Here is an 18,429-nt window from a genome sequence, read left to right on the forward strand (position 1 = left end):
AAATGAAGAGAGGGGGGGGGGGGGGGGGGGGGGAAAGTCACACTTTGTTATTGCTTTACAGTGTTATAGTTTTAAGCATGCACATTATAATGGAATATGTATGTTCAAGACAACGTACAGCTTAAAGATAATATACTGCTTTTAGATGGATTTTGCAAGAGTAGTTGCAACTACGAGCAGCAGAAATGTCAGAGTATTTTATATAGATCAAGTAAATTAGCTATATTATGCAAAATTTACAAATTTTTGTTCAGAAATATTTTAAATGGTGTTCAAGCTTTTCTTGCTTTTCTAATGGCATGAAAACATATTAATTTATTTCCTTACAAATGGTAATTTGGATTTATAATCATAATCATATAAAGGTCACTAAGACATTCCGTGATGTTCTGTTGTGAAATCATAAGTTTACTTTGTATTATCAACAAAACAACATAAACAAACCTCTCAATCCCTTTCTGGGCATGCATCAATGGGCCCCAAGTAGAACTTGCTGTACACAAGAAGTACCTTTAGAACAACTGGAAATATTTCACCACACCCAGTTCAAAGAAACAATAGGCTACGACATCTGCTCGAGGTCCATTAAAAGTGTATGTGTTCTACATGAAAAATGACCCTATAAGGACAGTATGTGAGTCAAAATTGTAGCAGAACCATCCAGTAAGCAGCAGAGGAAGGCTGTGGCTTGTCTTCAGAAACAGTGGTAGCAGATTTGACTGGCAGCGTGCAAGCTGACTCAAAGGACCTTACATTTAACTGTATGGGAATGTGACACAAAGTGCCAAAACAAAGTGAGGCATAACGCCAAGGCAGACCTCTAAGACCCTGTCCACCGGACTGAGCACAGTTCAGGGTTGACACCAACTGTATTTTTAAGTTCTAACACATCTGTTTGCCCTTTTGTTTTTTTTTTTAAACCACTAACACCTATTTAGATGCATCTTGAGATGCATATTGCAACAGCTGTCCTTATGCAGAGGTTACAGCTGCGCATGCATGTGGATTTGCATCTACCTATAAGTGTATATGCAAAGACTGAAATGATCCAAATATGTCAGAAAAAGTCAAAATAAGATAATTAATGATTAAACCTCTCAGAAGGAATGAATACATTCTTTTCAAGAATTACCGGGCTTCAAAGAAGTACAATGAGCATGTTCTTAAAGGTTTAAAATTCTTTCAAGAAGCAACCCCTCCCTTTTTGTTTTGAAAAGGCTAACTCAAGTCTGAGACATAAAGTGAGAAAGCATTTTTCCAATTATACATGGTTCATCTTCTAGCAAGAATTCTGAGTTATTCACTGGTACTAAACAGTACATAGGAACTAACCAAAATTAATTATTTGGCTATATCTTATTTTACCACAGATTATCCAAACGGTGTCAGTGACAATCTGATGCTTGTCAATGAACAGACTAGTGACATGAAACAAATTACTCTGTCAGAGTACAAAAAATCTGGCAGCAAGAATAAGGCAAGCACAAAGATAACCATTTCTTTCTCTTTCTTGTCTAAATTCCTTCTTATTTTTTCATTTTACTCCAAGTTGGCTTTTTTCCAAATAGGTTGGTTCATGGTCAGACCACTATGGGATCACTGGATTATTTCACAGTAAGAAAAAGAGATAAGAGCATCTTTAGCTACTGCTATGGAAAAAAAAAAAACAAACCACCTCCCCCCCACATCCCCAGCCTTTGAACTGTAAGACATTATCTCTTTTGGAAAAGTTATAAATTCATTCCATACTATAAATTAACATAAGATTTACAGACATACCCATCATTTGGTAAAATTCTATTAACAGAAGGCTGATACACTGACTGAATTCTAGTTTTTAGAGGATCACTCCAACTGAGTATTTAATGTAAATACTGACAAACAGAACAGTTAGCAAAGAGATATTAGAGAAATTATTTCAAGGCAGTTGTGTTAGTAGTGATAGTAGTAGTTGTTACTGTTTGCCCTTAAACTGCTACATGAAAAGAATAGCATGTGGAATTGCACATACACTTTATGGTTTTCTCCTCCCTTTTTTCAAACCCATACTCCCTCGAAAAATCTGGGCCTGCTATTTCAAGAAACACATTTACTTTGGGATAGAGAGTCTTTGGTTGACTACCACTTTCAGTGACAAACTAGTAATTCCAGTGCTAGTCTTGGATTTTAAGATGACTAAAGACAGAACTACCATAATCCTTAAATAATTTTGAATTCTAAAACCAAAATATAGACCATATCCGCTTCAGAAGATCTTGTTGCACAGGTGATAAAGGGTGGGGGGTGGGGGAGGAAAGATGATATTTGTGTGCTAAACCCGATCATTTATTTAGGCAGGAGTAAAAATGCCAAGTCAATTCACCCATTACTACAAACAGAAAGTTGATAGAAGCAAAGAAAACAACATAAATGTGATTTCCACACAGTAACAGCTCAATAGCTTGCAAGAACAGAGCTCAACACATAAAGCTTGTAAATGAAAGTTGACATTTCTAATAATTTTCGAAGACTTATGATTCTTCAAGTCCTAATCCTGCATTCACTATTTATTTGTCTAGTTAGCACTTTCCACCATTTGAGGAACAAATCCCAATAAATGTTGCAGATTACATTGCTTATACAATTACATTATTTAACAAGATAGTCTAGCATTATGTTTCATGCTAGTTCTAAGAATGAATTAATATTTTCCCTGGACACTCATCGGAACTATTTGACATGTAAGATGCAACTATTAGTTGTTTATGTTTGCAGCTTCAAATAAAGATTAACTAGTGTAACATGGAAGGTAGCTAAAGGGGAGCCTTTCTAAGGCTCAAAAAAGCTAACAAATAGATAGCATACATAAGAGTACAAATATCAAAGATGTGGAAAAAAAACAGTGAGAAAAGTAACATAAGTATATAGTCTCAGAGAACAAACATTTAAACTGAAGAAAAACTGTCATATACAGAATATTTAATCAGGAAATAGGAATATTTACTATATAAATAATAATTATTTTCTTTCTGAGAAAAATATTTTTATATGATTAAATATCCTAATAGTTTAAGAATAACAATAACCATTTTTTTTTTAAATTAAATCTATTCAGGGCAGAGGACAGCTTTAGAAAACTAAAGCCAGCAAAAATGAACTTCACATGTCCCTATAGCTGTGATCCATATCAGGGTATTTATCATAAATTACTTCTATGAATTCCTGGAAAATGTATGTTTTGCATAAACAGTTTGGTATATTCTGTTTTAGAGCAATATAAACAGTCCTGTCAACTTCCAAAAATGTGAAGTCATCAACCTGATGTAAAAGACATCTCCATAATTTGTAAATCCAAGAGAATGGTTTGAGGCTAAAAGATAATCTAGGCATAGTCCCTGCCAAAAATACCCTGTCTCAATTTTCAGTAAAGACTATGATGCTGAATAAGGGAACAAAAATACAAGTGTTAATGAAAATGGGATACAGAAATGGACATTATAATACCTGAGGAATAAAACTCGTGTCAAAACCCCCCTAGATTCACCTCTGTTACACGATTCTAAGGAAACCAGCACATATATCTGGAAGTAAAAAAATTTTTTACAAGTCTATGAAGGTAAAGGAAACACAATTGAAGTGAAAAATAACAGTACCATTTCTTAAAAAACAAAGGTTGTGATAAGTGCTGGTCTGTTAGTTTGCCCTTAACAATTTGATGAAGCTGACAAATAGATTTGCGGGGAAAAATGGTAAAGGAGAAAATGGAAAGATACAACATGAGTTATCAAAACACTGGTTCTCACAGATTCTTTGACAATTAATTTTCTAGATAAAGGAAAAGCAATTTATCTGTATGACAGAAAAACCTCTTGCATGTGCTTCAAAATACTAGTTTAGATGAAATAAAAGCAGAGTACTTGAACAGTACACCTGAACTTTAGGTTGGATGAGGACTCGCCCAAAAAGGAGCTAACCACTTGTAATGGCAGGAAAAGTGTCAGGCTAGAACTGTCACCGATCATGGTGTTTCAGAGTAAGTGTCAGGACTGATCCTATTTACAGGTTAGTTAATGATTTTGGTACAAAAGATTGGCACGTGCTAATACATTTGGTGGTATCATTAATAGAAAGCACATCAAAATGCAATTCAAAGTAAAAACAGATGATGTTGAAGATGAAAATAATCTGAATGGGAGTAGCACATAGAATTAATTCCACAATTTATTCTGACAGTGATTTCCTGGTACTTTGGTGAAAAGATACTACAACTTCCACAATTAAGAGAATGGTTAAATTAGAGGAATTAACATGTTTTAATGTAGGTGAGAGGGGGAGAAGATTAAAAACCTACAAAGAAAAAAGGACAGAGGAAGGATGTTATAAAACGGCACAAGTAAAGCTTACTTGCCAGTTATGGCAAAAAGTGTGCATTTAAAGTACCTATTTTCGGCTTGGTCTAGGTTTAAGGCTGCTTCTAAGAACTATTTTCTGCTTAAAAGATTTTCCAGAACAGCATAAAATACAGTTTAGTCTTTTTTGAACACAAACAACTTTGAAAACAGCTCATTTGCCAGTGGGAAAAACTGGAGAAGATGCAGCTGGGCTGAGGATTAGCTGAAGAAGTAGGAGTAACTTTCGCAACAGGAACTAGAGGAATGAAAAAAACCCCTACTACTACTATTAAACCACATACCTCATCAAAATTGTTACTATTTCCTAATCCTCTAAAATATATTATTTCCTTCAGTTGAAATAAAATTAAAACAAGCTATAAACAAACTGTAAACTGATTCTGTTTAATTGAACACATATTAAAATGTAATGGGTAAGTACAGAGCCACACTGACAAGCCCATTCATTTCAGTGGAGTTAAACCTGTTTCTTACAGCTGAAGATCTTGCTTTAGTAGTAGTAGTGTGACAACAATTTAGAAACATTGCTTGTAGGCAGCTTTCCATTAAGTTTCATGCTAGCTTATCACACTGAGATACGCAAAATGTAAACAGTTTACTCTTACTTCTCTCCATTTGAATCATAAGTACTGGATGCTTCAAAAGGTTTCAGATTTCTTCTTTATTATTGTATATTTTTATTTACATTTTGTTATTGTATAAAATAAAACACAGTAAAATCAAAAGGAGGCCAATTCTATGATCACTATTTCCTTAACTTTTATACAATAGGAAAAACTTATTTTCACAGGACTTGTACAAACTATAATCCTTGCATAAATCTTTTCTTTAGACACTAGCCTCTGATTAACACCAAATGTTTTTTGAAAATTAGAAGATTCTACATATAATGAATTTCCCTTATCTATCATTGTAGTATATCTTCAAAGAAGTCCACCAGATTATTTAAACATGAACTCCCATGCCTCAATCATTCCAGATATTTGCAGGCAAATACATACTTTTATGAGACTTCTGATTTCATTCACATTTTCCTAAAAATCTAGTAATAAGTTTCTTAGCACCTTTTTGATGCAATGTGGTCATGTGATGAAAAGGGAGAAAAGAGTTACAGAATAAAATCAAAGAAAAAATTCGAAGACTAATAAAACTATTACTGAGCTGTGCCAGACATTCAACAATTTGGTCTCTATTAGTTCAAAATCTGCATTAACAGATTAGCTAGAACATTTTTCAGGCCACCCCTATGGCTTGGGTTTGTAACATTCTCTGTGTGCATACTTCAAAAAGCCTAGTAATGAAAATTGCAATTACAGTATGAATCCAGTTTTTAATAAAACGCCACTGAAGTCCAATTTAAGCAAGCACTATGCTGTTTAGGTTCTTTGGTCATGAGCCAAGAGAGCTGAAAATGGAGTTCAACTATCAAGCTGGGAGATCCATGATTTTTCTTGTTTAGATGAGCTGCTGACTGTCTCTGAAGAGATGCTGCACTGGCTCTGCAACCTGGGGCTATTTTTTGTTGAGTTCCGTCCCCGTCTCCGTCCCCCCCAGCTCCCCTATAGTTAAAAAACTATACCTGAAGATTTAAAAATACAACAAAACTGGGATGACTGACTGTACACAAAGTACTTGTACTTATATTTTATACCAGAGTTTCAGAAGCTGACGGAAAGGAAAATGTATTTAAATATGGGTAAGTTTTAAGAGAAAAATCATTAAACTTGGGTCATCTACCCTCTCATACCTGTTTAAACAGTTGAAGATTAACTGCAGTTTCCAGGAACTGCTTAGTAGTACTGGAACGATGCTTCACAAAACTATTCTCACAGAACGTTATAGGCTCCCCCTAAAAAATTTAAACAGAAAAAATCAGATGGTAACTATAGTATACAAATATGCTGTTTTATTTAAAATTCTCCATTACAAAATTATTTATTTATTAAGAGTCAATACATACAAATATTCCCTTTCAAGCTATTTTGATAAACATGCATCCAATTAAACAGATGTAGACAACAACAAGAAAAGCCCAAAATCTTCATACAATATTTAAATAGTTCTCAATACATGTTGCAATTGAACCTTTGGGTTTTATTAAGTCAGTCTACAAAATACACATTGCAAGGAAAAAGTAAAGTGGTTTACATTTGGTTCATGTTACCTTCATAGCACTCTTCATTAAAAATTTTGAGGAAGTGGTTCAAATTTTGAGGAAAAGCAGGTCCACTGCTTCAAATAAATTTAACATGCATTATTGCTCAGGATTATTCTGATTCCCTGGCACGCTAAACCAGCAATACTAGTAAACCAAAACTCTAGTTCAGTCCAAAAATATCTATCTGTACCAAATTATTTTTATATTTATTCTACCAAAACATGAGAAGATTGATAAATATACTGCTGATATAACAGGAAATTATTGAAATATATATCTATTTTCTTTTTACACAAAACAAAAGCTACAAACTTTTCGGAACATTGTTACGGAGAAAGTTTGAACAGATGAGGTTAACATTTAATACAACAAAACATATTTCCCCAACATGGGAAAAGTGCATAGCCTACAGCTACCAAAAACCCTGCACCAAAACACTCTGATGATGAAAGAAGATAAACAAAAATTCATTGAAAATGAAATGTATGTTGAAAAAATTATTACTGAAAACAACACTCATAAAAAATAAAAGATGCTAGTAAGATTATTTATAAACTATCAAGTTGACTCCTATGTTATTGCCTAATTTCATTTAAAATTTGCTATCTTCAGTGTGCACAGACCACTGGACGTTTCTGATGAGGATTCTCTCCAATTCTGTTATTCTTGTCAATACTTTGTGATAAATACTTGAAAAGGTTCAGCATAACTGGATAAATAATAGGTACATTACAAAGTTTGTGTAGTGATCAAGGCACATGAACTGCTTTCATCATAAAGCCAAAAGGCCTCTCACCCAAGTTTACAAAACCAAAATAATTACCAGGTTAGAAACGATTACCAAAGGTCTCAAAGACAGAAAATTTGGAATCCAACAAAATGCCACACCTAAATGTACCGTAGAATATTTTACTACCCAAAAGCTACATATACAGTGCAGTGCCACAACAGAATAAAAGACACCTCAGCCATTCAAAAGAAAAAAGATCAAAAGACAGCTGCTGTACAGAGACAATAGCTCCAACTGTTAGCCGCTTTAAAGACAAATTTATTCATGCCCATGACCACCACAGCTTTCTGCTCCTAACCCTGTTTAACTTTAATCACACATGCTATTTCACACATTTTCCTATCATTCTGGCTAACTGTGCAGCTATGTATTTCCAGAATACCACAAAGTGTTTTCCACATGTGACCTAGGTGAGTTCGGTGGAGTAGCTCTAAATCATTTTCAACTGCTCTTTACACCTTGCACTTCATTTTTAAATGGTTCCAGTATGATCCAAGGAAATGTTGCAGTTAAAACACCATGACGTCATTTTAAAATCCTATTCTTACGATACCAAAAGCTCTCCTCCTTTTAAGCCTCTCTTTTAAGAGGTCCAATCCTTCTCAGGAAAGTACTTAAGTTCGTGTTTAACTTAGTTTTAAGTTTTACATCCTTACTTCTTTCTGGAACCTCTGATTTTAGAAAAGAAATCTCAGTGGACAGCTAGAAGCTATACATTTACCGAACGTATTCCTTCCCCTTTCACAGGTTAGCTGGAATGCTGTGATATGCAAACCCATCTGAGTACAATATGTAGCACTGTGCCAATCAGGTTCCAGGGGAAGCACCCAAGTTACTCCACCTACTACTTATCCCAGGATAACTGCTGAACACTGTACACATGCAGGACATGCTGGATCTGCCAAATAGCTTGAAATGTTTGTGGTACTTTAAATAGCACTGCCTTCCTGACCCACTTTGCATTAGCTATTCTTGAGCTCCTAAAGACTCTTGTCTTAAGAGGATGACCCCAAGCTACTTAGCAAATTCAAAGTGCATCAAAACAAATGGAATAGTCTCCAGTGAGACATGGTGGTAGAAGACGTAGCGTTCCTGAGGGCAGGCTCTCTTCTCAGTTCTGTCGTTCTTCCAGAAAATTTCAAGGCAGGAAATTATAACAACTCCTTATTTATATATATAGTTGTTGTTACACAAAGAAATGATTTCTGGAAATACAGAGGCTTTGCAGGGGTGCAGAACTGACTAGATGATGATTCATGACACACTATGAAACATTAAATTTAGGACCAAAGACAGAAAACAGTATTTTCAAAACACACTATTTGGAAAAATAAAAACTAAGCTATGCCTCCACTGCCACTTTCCCAATTGTCTTGGTGTCCCGGTTTCAGCTGGGATAGAGTTAACTGTCTTCCTAGGTGCTATGTTTTGAGTTCAGTATGTGAAGAACGTTGATAACACTGATGTTTTCAGTTGTTGCTCAGTAGTGTTCAGTCTAAAGTCAAGGATTTTTCAGCTTCTTGTGCCCAGCCAGCGAGAAAGCTGGAGGGGCACAAGAAGTTGGGAGGGGACACAGCCAGGGCACCTGACCCAAAGTGGCCAAAGGGGTATTCCATACCATGGGATGTCACACCTAGTATAGAAACTGGGCGGGGGGGGGGGGGAATCGCCACTCGGGGACTAACTGGGTGTCAGTTGGCGGGTGGTGGGCAATTGGACTGCACATCATTTGTACATTCCAATCCTTTTATTATTGCTGTTGTCATTTTATTAGTGTTATCATTATCATTAGTAGTTTCTTCTTTTCTGTTCTATTAAACCGTTCTTATCTCAACCCACGGGTTTTGCTTCTTTTCCCTATTTTCTCCCCCATCCCACTGGATGGGGGGGAGTGAGTGAGCGGCTGCGTGGTGCTTAGTTGCTGGCTGGGGTTAAACCACGACACTTGGGAAAGATGAAAGAGAAAAAGGAGAGGTTATCTTCCAGCAGAAGAGAAAACAGGCATGCTTGCTCTCCCTTTCACATCAGCCTGGGAAGAGAGAGCAGTCAGATAGTTTTACTTAATGGCACTTCTCCTCCCTGAGCCATGTAGCAGAACGCCAGGAAAGGGTAGTTCAACACACATTTTTAGTGCATGCCTGTAAATTTTCCCAAATACTTTCCTTTAATCGCTGGATGCTTCAGATACTTAGTAAGCACTCATGCATTGGTGCCTCTGTTCCCTTATCAGTACAGTTCAGAGACAGAATAACCAAAGCTATTCCTTAGCTGCAAATTTATTTAGGTCTATAAAGAGTTCACATCCAAAAGTCATCTATGTTATTTGAAACTACTGACAGCAAGGTTGCTTTAAGAATTTGAGTAGGTTTAAAGCTCCTACCTGTTCAGCACATGAAAATGAGAAAATCTGTTGAAACCTGTAGAAACTCCACACTGAAGTTCTCTCAGAATATCTGCTCTAGCTTTATATTATTTAATGCAATTTCAGTAATTAACTCCTAGCTCTTTTATTTGTTCAAGGCTCTGAACAAAATTGTTTTCCAAATAAAACTTTTTAAAATCTTCAATATTATTACTATAAACACAAAGCCCTCTGAAGTGCTATTTAAAAAATAAATTATTGAATCAATATAAAGAAAAACAGCTCTAGAAGTTTTTGTACGTAAAGCTTATAACATTCTCGTTTCTGCAAATACAACCATGTACCTTTAGAAACTGAGTTTTGGAGGAATGCTCCACTGATAATTTAACTCCTAGACCATCAAATGGCCCCTGTTGTATTGGTCTACAATGTACTTCCAAAACAAGTTCAATCAAATCCCAGTGGGGACACTATACTGAAAAGTAGACAGCTAATACTCAGACCAAACAATCTATGTCCAAACAAGATACCTGTCCTTTTAACAACAGTTGCTATAGAATTTTCTTCCCCTTTCATAGCTTGCCACACACAGCAGGGATTTCTTACTCTACGCTACATTCACATTTTAAGTAAGCTATTTATACAGACCCCAATAGAACGTGAAAACAGTGAGCTAAAACAGTGTGATCATTTTAAAAGGAAAGATAATCTAGATTAGAAGGTATGTTTGTGCTTTCTAAATCTGTTGATACTTAACTTGAGCAAGAAGTACAAAATTCAGATATTTCAGAAAACACTCATATCGGTTTAGTGTGAGATGACTTGTACCAACTATTTGTACTACTGCTATAATTAATACCATTTCATATGGTAGCACTCGCTTATTACATTAAACTGTATTTTTGTTTGATATTAAAATTCCTCTGTTTAAAATCAAGGAAGTACAAAGCTGAAATTGCATCTGCTGTCATGACATTCAGAGATGAAGGCCAGGGGATAACTGAGTATGACCTGTGATTCTACTCAGGAAGGTGCCATTTAAAATGACAAACAAATTTCTGCAAAATTTGCAAATTTCTTGCAATATACCCCCCCCCCAAAAAAAGATTCAGATGTGCTGATTTTTCTTATAGTCACAATTAAACCCTACAACAACTCCTATTAATACAGTATCTATATTCAATAAAGGACTACTACACTCCTTAAGACAAATTAAACAATATGGTTTTCACCATGTAAAATAAAATTCTTATGGAAGTCACAATAAATAGTCATAACAGATATTACACAGGGTGGTTCTGGATTTAAACACAAACTATGTTCTGGTATTTCATTACTCTTTCTCTGTTTCTGTACTCTGCTGTACTTTTTATGCCCAGCTCTTGGGGGAAAGGTAAACAAGTCACTGCCCATTTCAAGAGATACCTGTCCTCAAAAGGTTTCATTTTGAAACTCAATTATAAGCAATCATTACTTATGCATTCTCAAGAAATTCACGTGCATTTTGAAACTTAAAATATCTTTTTTTTCCTAATATAACATTTAATTACATTAGTTTGATTTATTGCATATTGAATACAATACCTGCATCTGCTGGAGAGCCAATGTCACTGCTTAAAATAGTGTCAATACTGGCCCAAAGCACTCCAGTTAGCATTCAATTAAAGTGAGGTCTGACAGGTTGTGCTATCTTCAAGCTGGAAGTTATCTCAGCACCCCTGGTGTGATGATGAGACCATGAACTCCTACTGCTGAGCATTCCAGAGCAAGCCATTAGCCTTTGCTCTTCATTTCTTAATTCCTGATGAGTGATGTTACAACTATCATAACTTAAAACAAAGCTATCCTGGGTTTATTTCTTTTGGTTGAACATCAAGAGCTTTGAGGACTTTTTCCCCAAAAGAGGTGATTTTTTTCAACAACTTCATCTTTTGTTAGCTAATTCTTGAAGAAAAGCCCATTTTTCAAAAGTAGAAAATAAGTTACTGTTGCTTATATTCCACAATCTTTTAACAGATCTGTCATAAAGTAAGAGGATTTGTTTATTTGGAATACATTTGAAATGTATTTGTCTTGCCATGATTTATTACCTTTTCTTAAAAATAAAAAATAAAAATATCACACCTGTATTTCCTCCTGATGTTTGCTGCTTAGGAGCAAACAACTTTTCTGATTATGTTAAAATTAATCTCTATCATGGTGAATACTTTTATACTCATTATTTTTTCACTTATTCCTCATTCTCTTATCTACCTCTCCCTCTCTAGACATAGATTGGGAATATTGCCTGTTTAAGAATTCTTTACATCATATAGTGTTTTATTAAATAACCATACTGTATATTATTAATAGAAAAAATTTACTAGTCTTTGCTTTCATCTGCAAGGTTTGCACAAGTACATGTGTAAGGCCCTTTTTCGCTAGCCATCACAGAGTTTTTAAAATGTTTGACTGGCGTGGGTCTTGTTTGATATAAGGAAGGATGCCTAAAAATTACCCATGAAGAATGTGTAAAGTAAAATAGCTAAAAAGAACACAACATTGCCGATACATTGATTGAAAAAATGACACAAACTGCACAACTGTAGTCTTTGTATCTAAGTTCCACCTATGCATGCAAGTCTGGAACATGGAGCATGCAGTATTATTCCATGATAAATTCCCAAATGCTGGACTTGCTAAAGAAAACAGGAGCAACAGAAGGTTCAAGGCTAAGTTGTGACCACCCAAAGTAAACATAATTTGGATTTGTATATGCATTTACATGATGTAAGAAGCACTTCCCTCACAACAGTCAGATCATTGCAATGCCTCAGCAGGGTTAGACTCTTGTGATCAAAACTGGTTGTGATCACTGGTGCTGTAGATCATGCAATGGCTCACACTGCAGCTGCTAGATGGGCAAGTACAACCATGCACTGACCACTTGCCTTTCTATATTTCAGGGCTCCTCACAACAAAACAGTTTGAATGACCTCATTGCCACTGCTGGAGACACCCCGCCCGCACCCGCCCCCCCGCCAAAGTACATGAACATTCCACTGTCAGAGCATCTCACCCAACATCTCAAAATGGATTTCAGTCCTCTACATGAACAAGACCATATACAAAAACATTATAATTCACCATTCCACTGATGATATTTTGTTCTGGATTATTTTTCGGTATTTATTGAATACAGTGAAGCAATTTTTTCAGTCATCTCCACCTACCATGCATGAACCCGATTCCTTCTGGATTAAACTGAAGCAGAAAATGAGTTCCAGTTAGTCATGGGTATTCAGTATTGAACACCAGACTAAAATAAGAACCACAATAAAGCTAGAAATGCACACTGTGTGGATATCAGGTCCTTAGCACCAACTGTACTGTTTTGCTCTACAGATCTATTCCTATCATTCAATATTTGCTAATGTAAAGTGTAGCATATTACAAAAATACTTCTGGCAGTTACATCAATTTGACTGATTTCTTTAATTCAGTATTGTGATTAAACCAGAAAAAACACTATTTCCACTTTTCTTGGAAACTTTTACTGGATTAAGTTTTTTATTATTTATTACACAAGAAAATATGATCACCTTTATCTATTCCATGTCATATTTCCTCTCTGTATTAGAGTAGTCAAATTTTCCATATGGTCTTTTGGAGTCCCATGAACTCCTTTCAAGACCCCTGAAGCTTCCCATTTTCCTTTTAATCAGTCATTTATTTTTTTTTTTTTTAAATAATTGCTAGACGTTTGTTCAAGACATATTGCTATACCGAGGAGAATCTGTCCTATGCTGAAAACAAACAGTTGCACAGAATGAGTGTTCAGTGTGATGAACAGCGCATGGAGTGAAGAAAAGTGTTGGATGAGTACAGACACTATTAAAGCTGTTCTTTACTCTAAGTGAATATTAATGATAGTTGTCTCATGTTTCAAGTTAAAATCATACAGAACACACTGTTGCAAGGAAAATATTTTTCAATTTACAAGCAACCAATAACTACCCAAATACATTATTTTATTTTTCATCAGGATGCTTGAAATCCTAAAAATAGTACCCCAAAACCGCTCAGTTCTTGTATGACAAACTTATTTATAGCAAAAGTATTTCAAATCTCTACAGAAAATTTCTCATTTAAGTATACTCCCTACAAATTTTCTACATGAATACTACTGGAGCTCCTGAAAGAATGTAAATGAAGTCCATAGCTGTGTTTTAGATTTCCTTATTAGATCCAGCACCACAGACTCCAAAACAAAGGGTATTATTTCCTTTGCAATAACAGTTGACAAGTTTTGACACTCTTGACAAATGGTGGTAATAGTCAAATGTGATTTGGTTTTTTGAACTTCCCAATTCACAATGCGTTAAACTGAGTTCAAAAGGCACGTGTAAAATATGCTGAACAATCATGGGACAGCTCCTCTTAGCTTCTACTAATCCAGAGCAAATTCAGCTTCTAATAAATTTTTCTATCACAACAAAAATTCTGTAAAATACTAGATTAGTTAAAACTATGTGAACACAGCTCAAAACAACAGTTACTTTTTTTTTTTTTTTCCCCTCTAAATATGCTTTGTCTTTGGACAAGTTGATGCCAATCCAAGATATGCTGGTATTTGCCAGCAGACATCCGCCTATTAAGATATTCTGAAATAACATATCTTTAAAAAAAAAAAAAAAAAAAAAAAAAAAAAAAAAAATCCCCAAAAACAACCCTGCAAAAGAAAATAATGCAGAAAGAAAGACTGCAAAGGTCACTGACAAATATTTGCCAGTTGAAATGATGCATGGAGCACTACTTCCAATACAGTGCAAATGTAGATCTCTCAGATATGCCAACAAATAAACTCAAATAAAATGGAAATCAGTTAAAAGGAGAGCTCATTTCAACAGAGATGCTAACCAGAATGCTAAAGAACTTGCACATTCAGTTCAACAAACTTACCAAAAAAAATAAAGGACTGACTGCAGCCTATTTCTGGTCAGAACAGAGGTAAGGACATCAACCAGACTGACATAGTTCTGTTTGCATATACTGAATGTAGATTAAGACACTTTTTGACTTAACGGCTCTTCCTGAAACCTTCCATGAGCTGACATGGACCAGTGTCCTCACCTTTAGACTAAGGGACAAATTAGATAACCCCTCCTGAAGCAATGTCAGATAATGCCACTATGGAATAAACAACTATCTGTTTTGTTGAAATTAGTTGTTTTAATGAAATTAGTACTGTGTTGAACTCTAGCAATTTTGGAAACAGGTACTGTCATTTCAATATAGTACACAAACTAGCTTTCCGCATCATAAAAAAACTATAATGACTGCTAAACACAAATACTTGAACTAAATACTTAAACATTACTTCATTTCTGCATGGGTTACTTTTCATCTCAATAACAATGGCCATCAGCGACACAGACAGCTAGCGTGTAAAACGCTCATGGCAAAAAAGACTACCCGTAAGAGAACCACTTGGGTAGAAGGAAGACCGTGCCACACCATATTTTAATGTTTCCTCCAGGAAAAGGCCTCATCTGGAATTAATAACTATCCTATCCATTTCCAAGGTATCCAAGGAATACCACATACTTCCTTACCCAGCAACAGAACACACGGCCCTCCTCACCCCCAAATAAGCATCCACCCACGTACCCACACACCCACCCGTTTTACAAACTTGACGCCTCAAGTGTCAAGTGATTTTCTCCTATCAAATCTCAATATTTATCTGAATCCATCAGACCACCAAACATCATATCCTCGGAATCTGATTCAGCCAATGTCATCTCAATGCATTTTATCAAATGGAACTGCTATCAGTAGTTTGCAAATACCATAGTAAAAGAATCTGGACTGACAGATGAAATGAATCTCTAAGTTGTTTCTGATAAATTATTTTATCTCTAATAGGCTCAATATGTGCCACCCTCATAAACCAGAAAGGATGAAAGCCCATAACACATAATCTACTGAGTACCAGCAAAACGTGAGAAATACAAATTCTGAAGTTCTGATGGGATGAAATGGGTTTTCATTTCTCCAACTTATCAGTGGAATCAAGATGAGTGCATAACAGAAGAGATACATGTTTGACTCACATCTGGCATCTGCTAGGAAATAACAAGCTTCTGGCCTCAAACACAGCAAAGTCTCTAGACCGGCACAGTGAAAAATGATGGAGTCTGAAAGCCTCTTCACTTCTTCACCACATTAAACCAGGTGAGTTGTGTGTAAGTAGTTTCATTAATACAATCTAATTTTATACTAAATAAACTATAAGAGTGATACAAATAAGAAAACAGCCAACTTTGGATGAGTATTTATTTTTCAGTACAACTCACTGTCAGGAGGTGGTAGTGTCTTCTAAATTGCCAATGTATCCTTAGCATAGAGTAAGATTTAAAACATTCTCTTTGAAATGTTTCTGACTGGGGTAAAAAATTTCATATTTTCCTTACAAAGAATGAGACCATGCTCTTATAAATTAAGGAAAAAAAGTTGTAAAGAAGAAGCCTTACTGGTTTGTATCTTAGTGCATCTCTGTAGGATCCAAACAGTGCTGCCTGTGCCCGAAGAAAGGCCTTGGCTACTCCATCACCCGTAGCTGTAGACTGCTTTTTCAGTTTATTTTTCAAGGCCGAGACCTGCATGGCAGAGCGGAACAGTTAAATTAACACCTCAGAAATTGGTACAGAGAGGTATGAACCCAATCAGCAGGCAAACCATGGTGTCTACAGGTCAGCCAAAAATTCATCCTCCTCCTTGATAGCTTATCTTTTTAACTGCAAAGAGCACCTGCTGGTCTGTTAATTGAAATGAAAGCAGGGGATGATGGTAGAGTGCTAATGCAAATTGGTTTATGCTCTCTTTTTTTCCCAAGGCCTCTTGACATAAATAAGCTTAATTATTTTACAGTAAGATGCATGTGAGCCCCTTTTCTGCATATTTTTTTTTCCTCAATCATGACATGTACCTACTTGTTTTGAATGAAGACAGTTGGATATTTTTTATTTATGCTATGAAGGCTTATTTTTAAGGACTCTTAATGGTCACTTACTATTCAGTTTTAGATTGGTTTGGTTTTTTTTTTTTTTTAAGTCAAATTACTATCTTACATCATTTCTCATGCACTATGGGAGTAGCTGCTACCACTGTCAAATAGCTGAAAAAAGCTTGTGTAAATTCAGTGCTACATTGCCTTTAGAATTGTCCACAAAGATAAAACACATGAAAGGGAAAAAAAATAAGAACAACACTGAGGAGACAACTGTAGTTTAAAAAAAAAAAAAAAGACCATTTTTATTTTAGTGCTTGACTTTTTTTTTAAGGAGGTCTGTCTTTTTTTACTTGGCAAATGGCAGTCACTGATTATATAGAATTAGAAAAAAAAAAACCCAGAAATTTTAATTTAGATTACCCTTACTTGGAGATACGTTGGAGAAAAAAAATCATATAATTCTGGAATTATTACAGTATTCTTTAAAGAGATGTAGAATTACACCCAGTTATAGTCTATACTCTCCTAATTTTCATCATGAGGGACATCTGGAGAAGTAAGTCAACTTCAGTTATGCTGAATACATGTTTCTACATCTCTTTGTGTTGCAATATATCCAATAAAGCAATATTTAAGTCACTAAATACTATACAACATAACACTCAGAGTTACTCTTTAAACAGAACATTATAAACACAAACTATCACCAAAACAGCTTTCATTCTTTTAGAAATATATGCAAGAATGAGTATCTTTCTGTTTCTTTATGCAAGCAGTCCTGACTGCTCTTGTAGATGATGATTGTAATTGAAGTGTCAACCTAATTAACAACTAAACTTTGAATAATGCTAATGAGTACTGAACATGGCATCAGAGAAAAGACCAGCTCTACAGGTGATAAACCTTCACAGTAGTGACATTTTCCAGTGTAAAGTCACAGTTACTGTGATCTGATCAAAGAGAGAGACCCCCATTGGGTCCAATTATAACTATAGTTTTGAAAAAAAATTATTGAGTTATGATGTTCATAATCTATGCAGAAAGGCCTTTACAGTATAGGTCTTTTCCCCATAGCTGTGATCTTTTCAATTTATAGCCAAGCTCCATAGATCTAGATAAAAGTTTAGAGCCTGATTCGTTTAGCCCATGGAAAGCATACACCAAGGCTCATTTACGTTTTTTCTTTATACCCAAACAGAAAAAAAAAGAAGTACAAGTCTGAGTACAAAAAACAGTTAAGCAGTTCAAGATTGAAAAAATAAATGTGTGTCTTAGATTGGGGGTTTTTTTGTTCTGTACTCTATGATTATTTTAGAGTTATTAAAAAATAAGGTTTATTTAATTCTGGGGGAAATAAACGTATATATCCTTTGTATAAGGGCAATCTGCCCATCAACATTAGCTCAGTTTCACTAAAACAAAAGCAGTAACATGAGGTCAAAAAAGAATTGTCAACCTTAAAATGTTGTCTGTGTCATGACGGACAAAGCAACTTCTAAATACAAGAGAAGGAAAAGGGAGAAAAATCTCTACATTTTTTAGATGTATGTTGTTCTAAATTATACCTTGTGAGTTTGGGGAAATTATGGCAGACGATAAGATAGGGTAAGAGAAGAAAGAGGGTAAAGGTGATGTAGAGCAGAGGAATTATAGGACAAAGTGGGGGATGTGAAGGAAAAAAGTATTTTCTGATTTCCTCAGTTCTCGCAGGCATTGTGTACCCTAACATAAATC

The 18,429-nt window shown here is 35.3% G+C and overlaps 1 protein-coding gene across 1 annotated transcript in view; it reads right to left on the reverse strand.

Moving 5' to 3' along the window:
* The window catches only part of DENND1B (DENN/MADD domain containing 1B), a 163,870-nt gene that overhangs the window by 25,964 nt on the left and 119,477 nt on the right, over positions 1 to 18,429 (reverse strand). Inside the window, exons 14-15 of the mRNA XM_010563440.1 lie at positions 16,217 to 16,342; positions 6,139 to 6,240 (exon numbers count right to left, since the gene is read on the reverse strand). Of these exons, the coding sequence (XP_010561742.1) occupies positions 6,139 to 6,240; positions 16,217 to 16,342 (228 nt within the window). The remainder of the gene's footprint in view (positions 1 to 6,138; positions 6,241 to 16,216; positions 16,343 to 18,429) is intronic.

This window comes from Haliaeetus leucocephalus, unplaced genomic scaffold (assembly GCF_000737465.1).
Source record: "Haliaeetus leucocephalus isolate CR32 unplaced genomic scaffold, Haliaeetus_leucocephalus-4.0 Scaffold166, whole genome shotgun sequence".
Taxonomy (NCBI): domain Eukaryota; kingdom Metazoa; phylum Chordata; class Aves; order Accipitriformes; family Accipitridae; genus Haliaeetus; species Haliaeetus leucocephalus.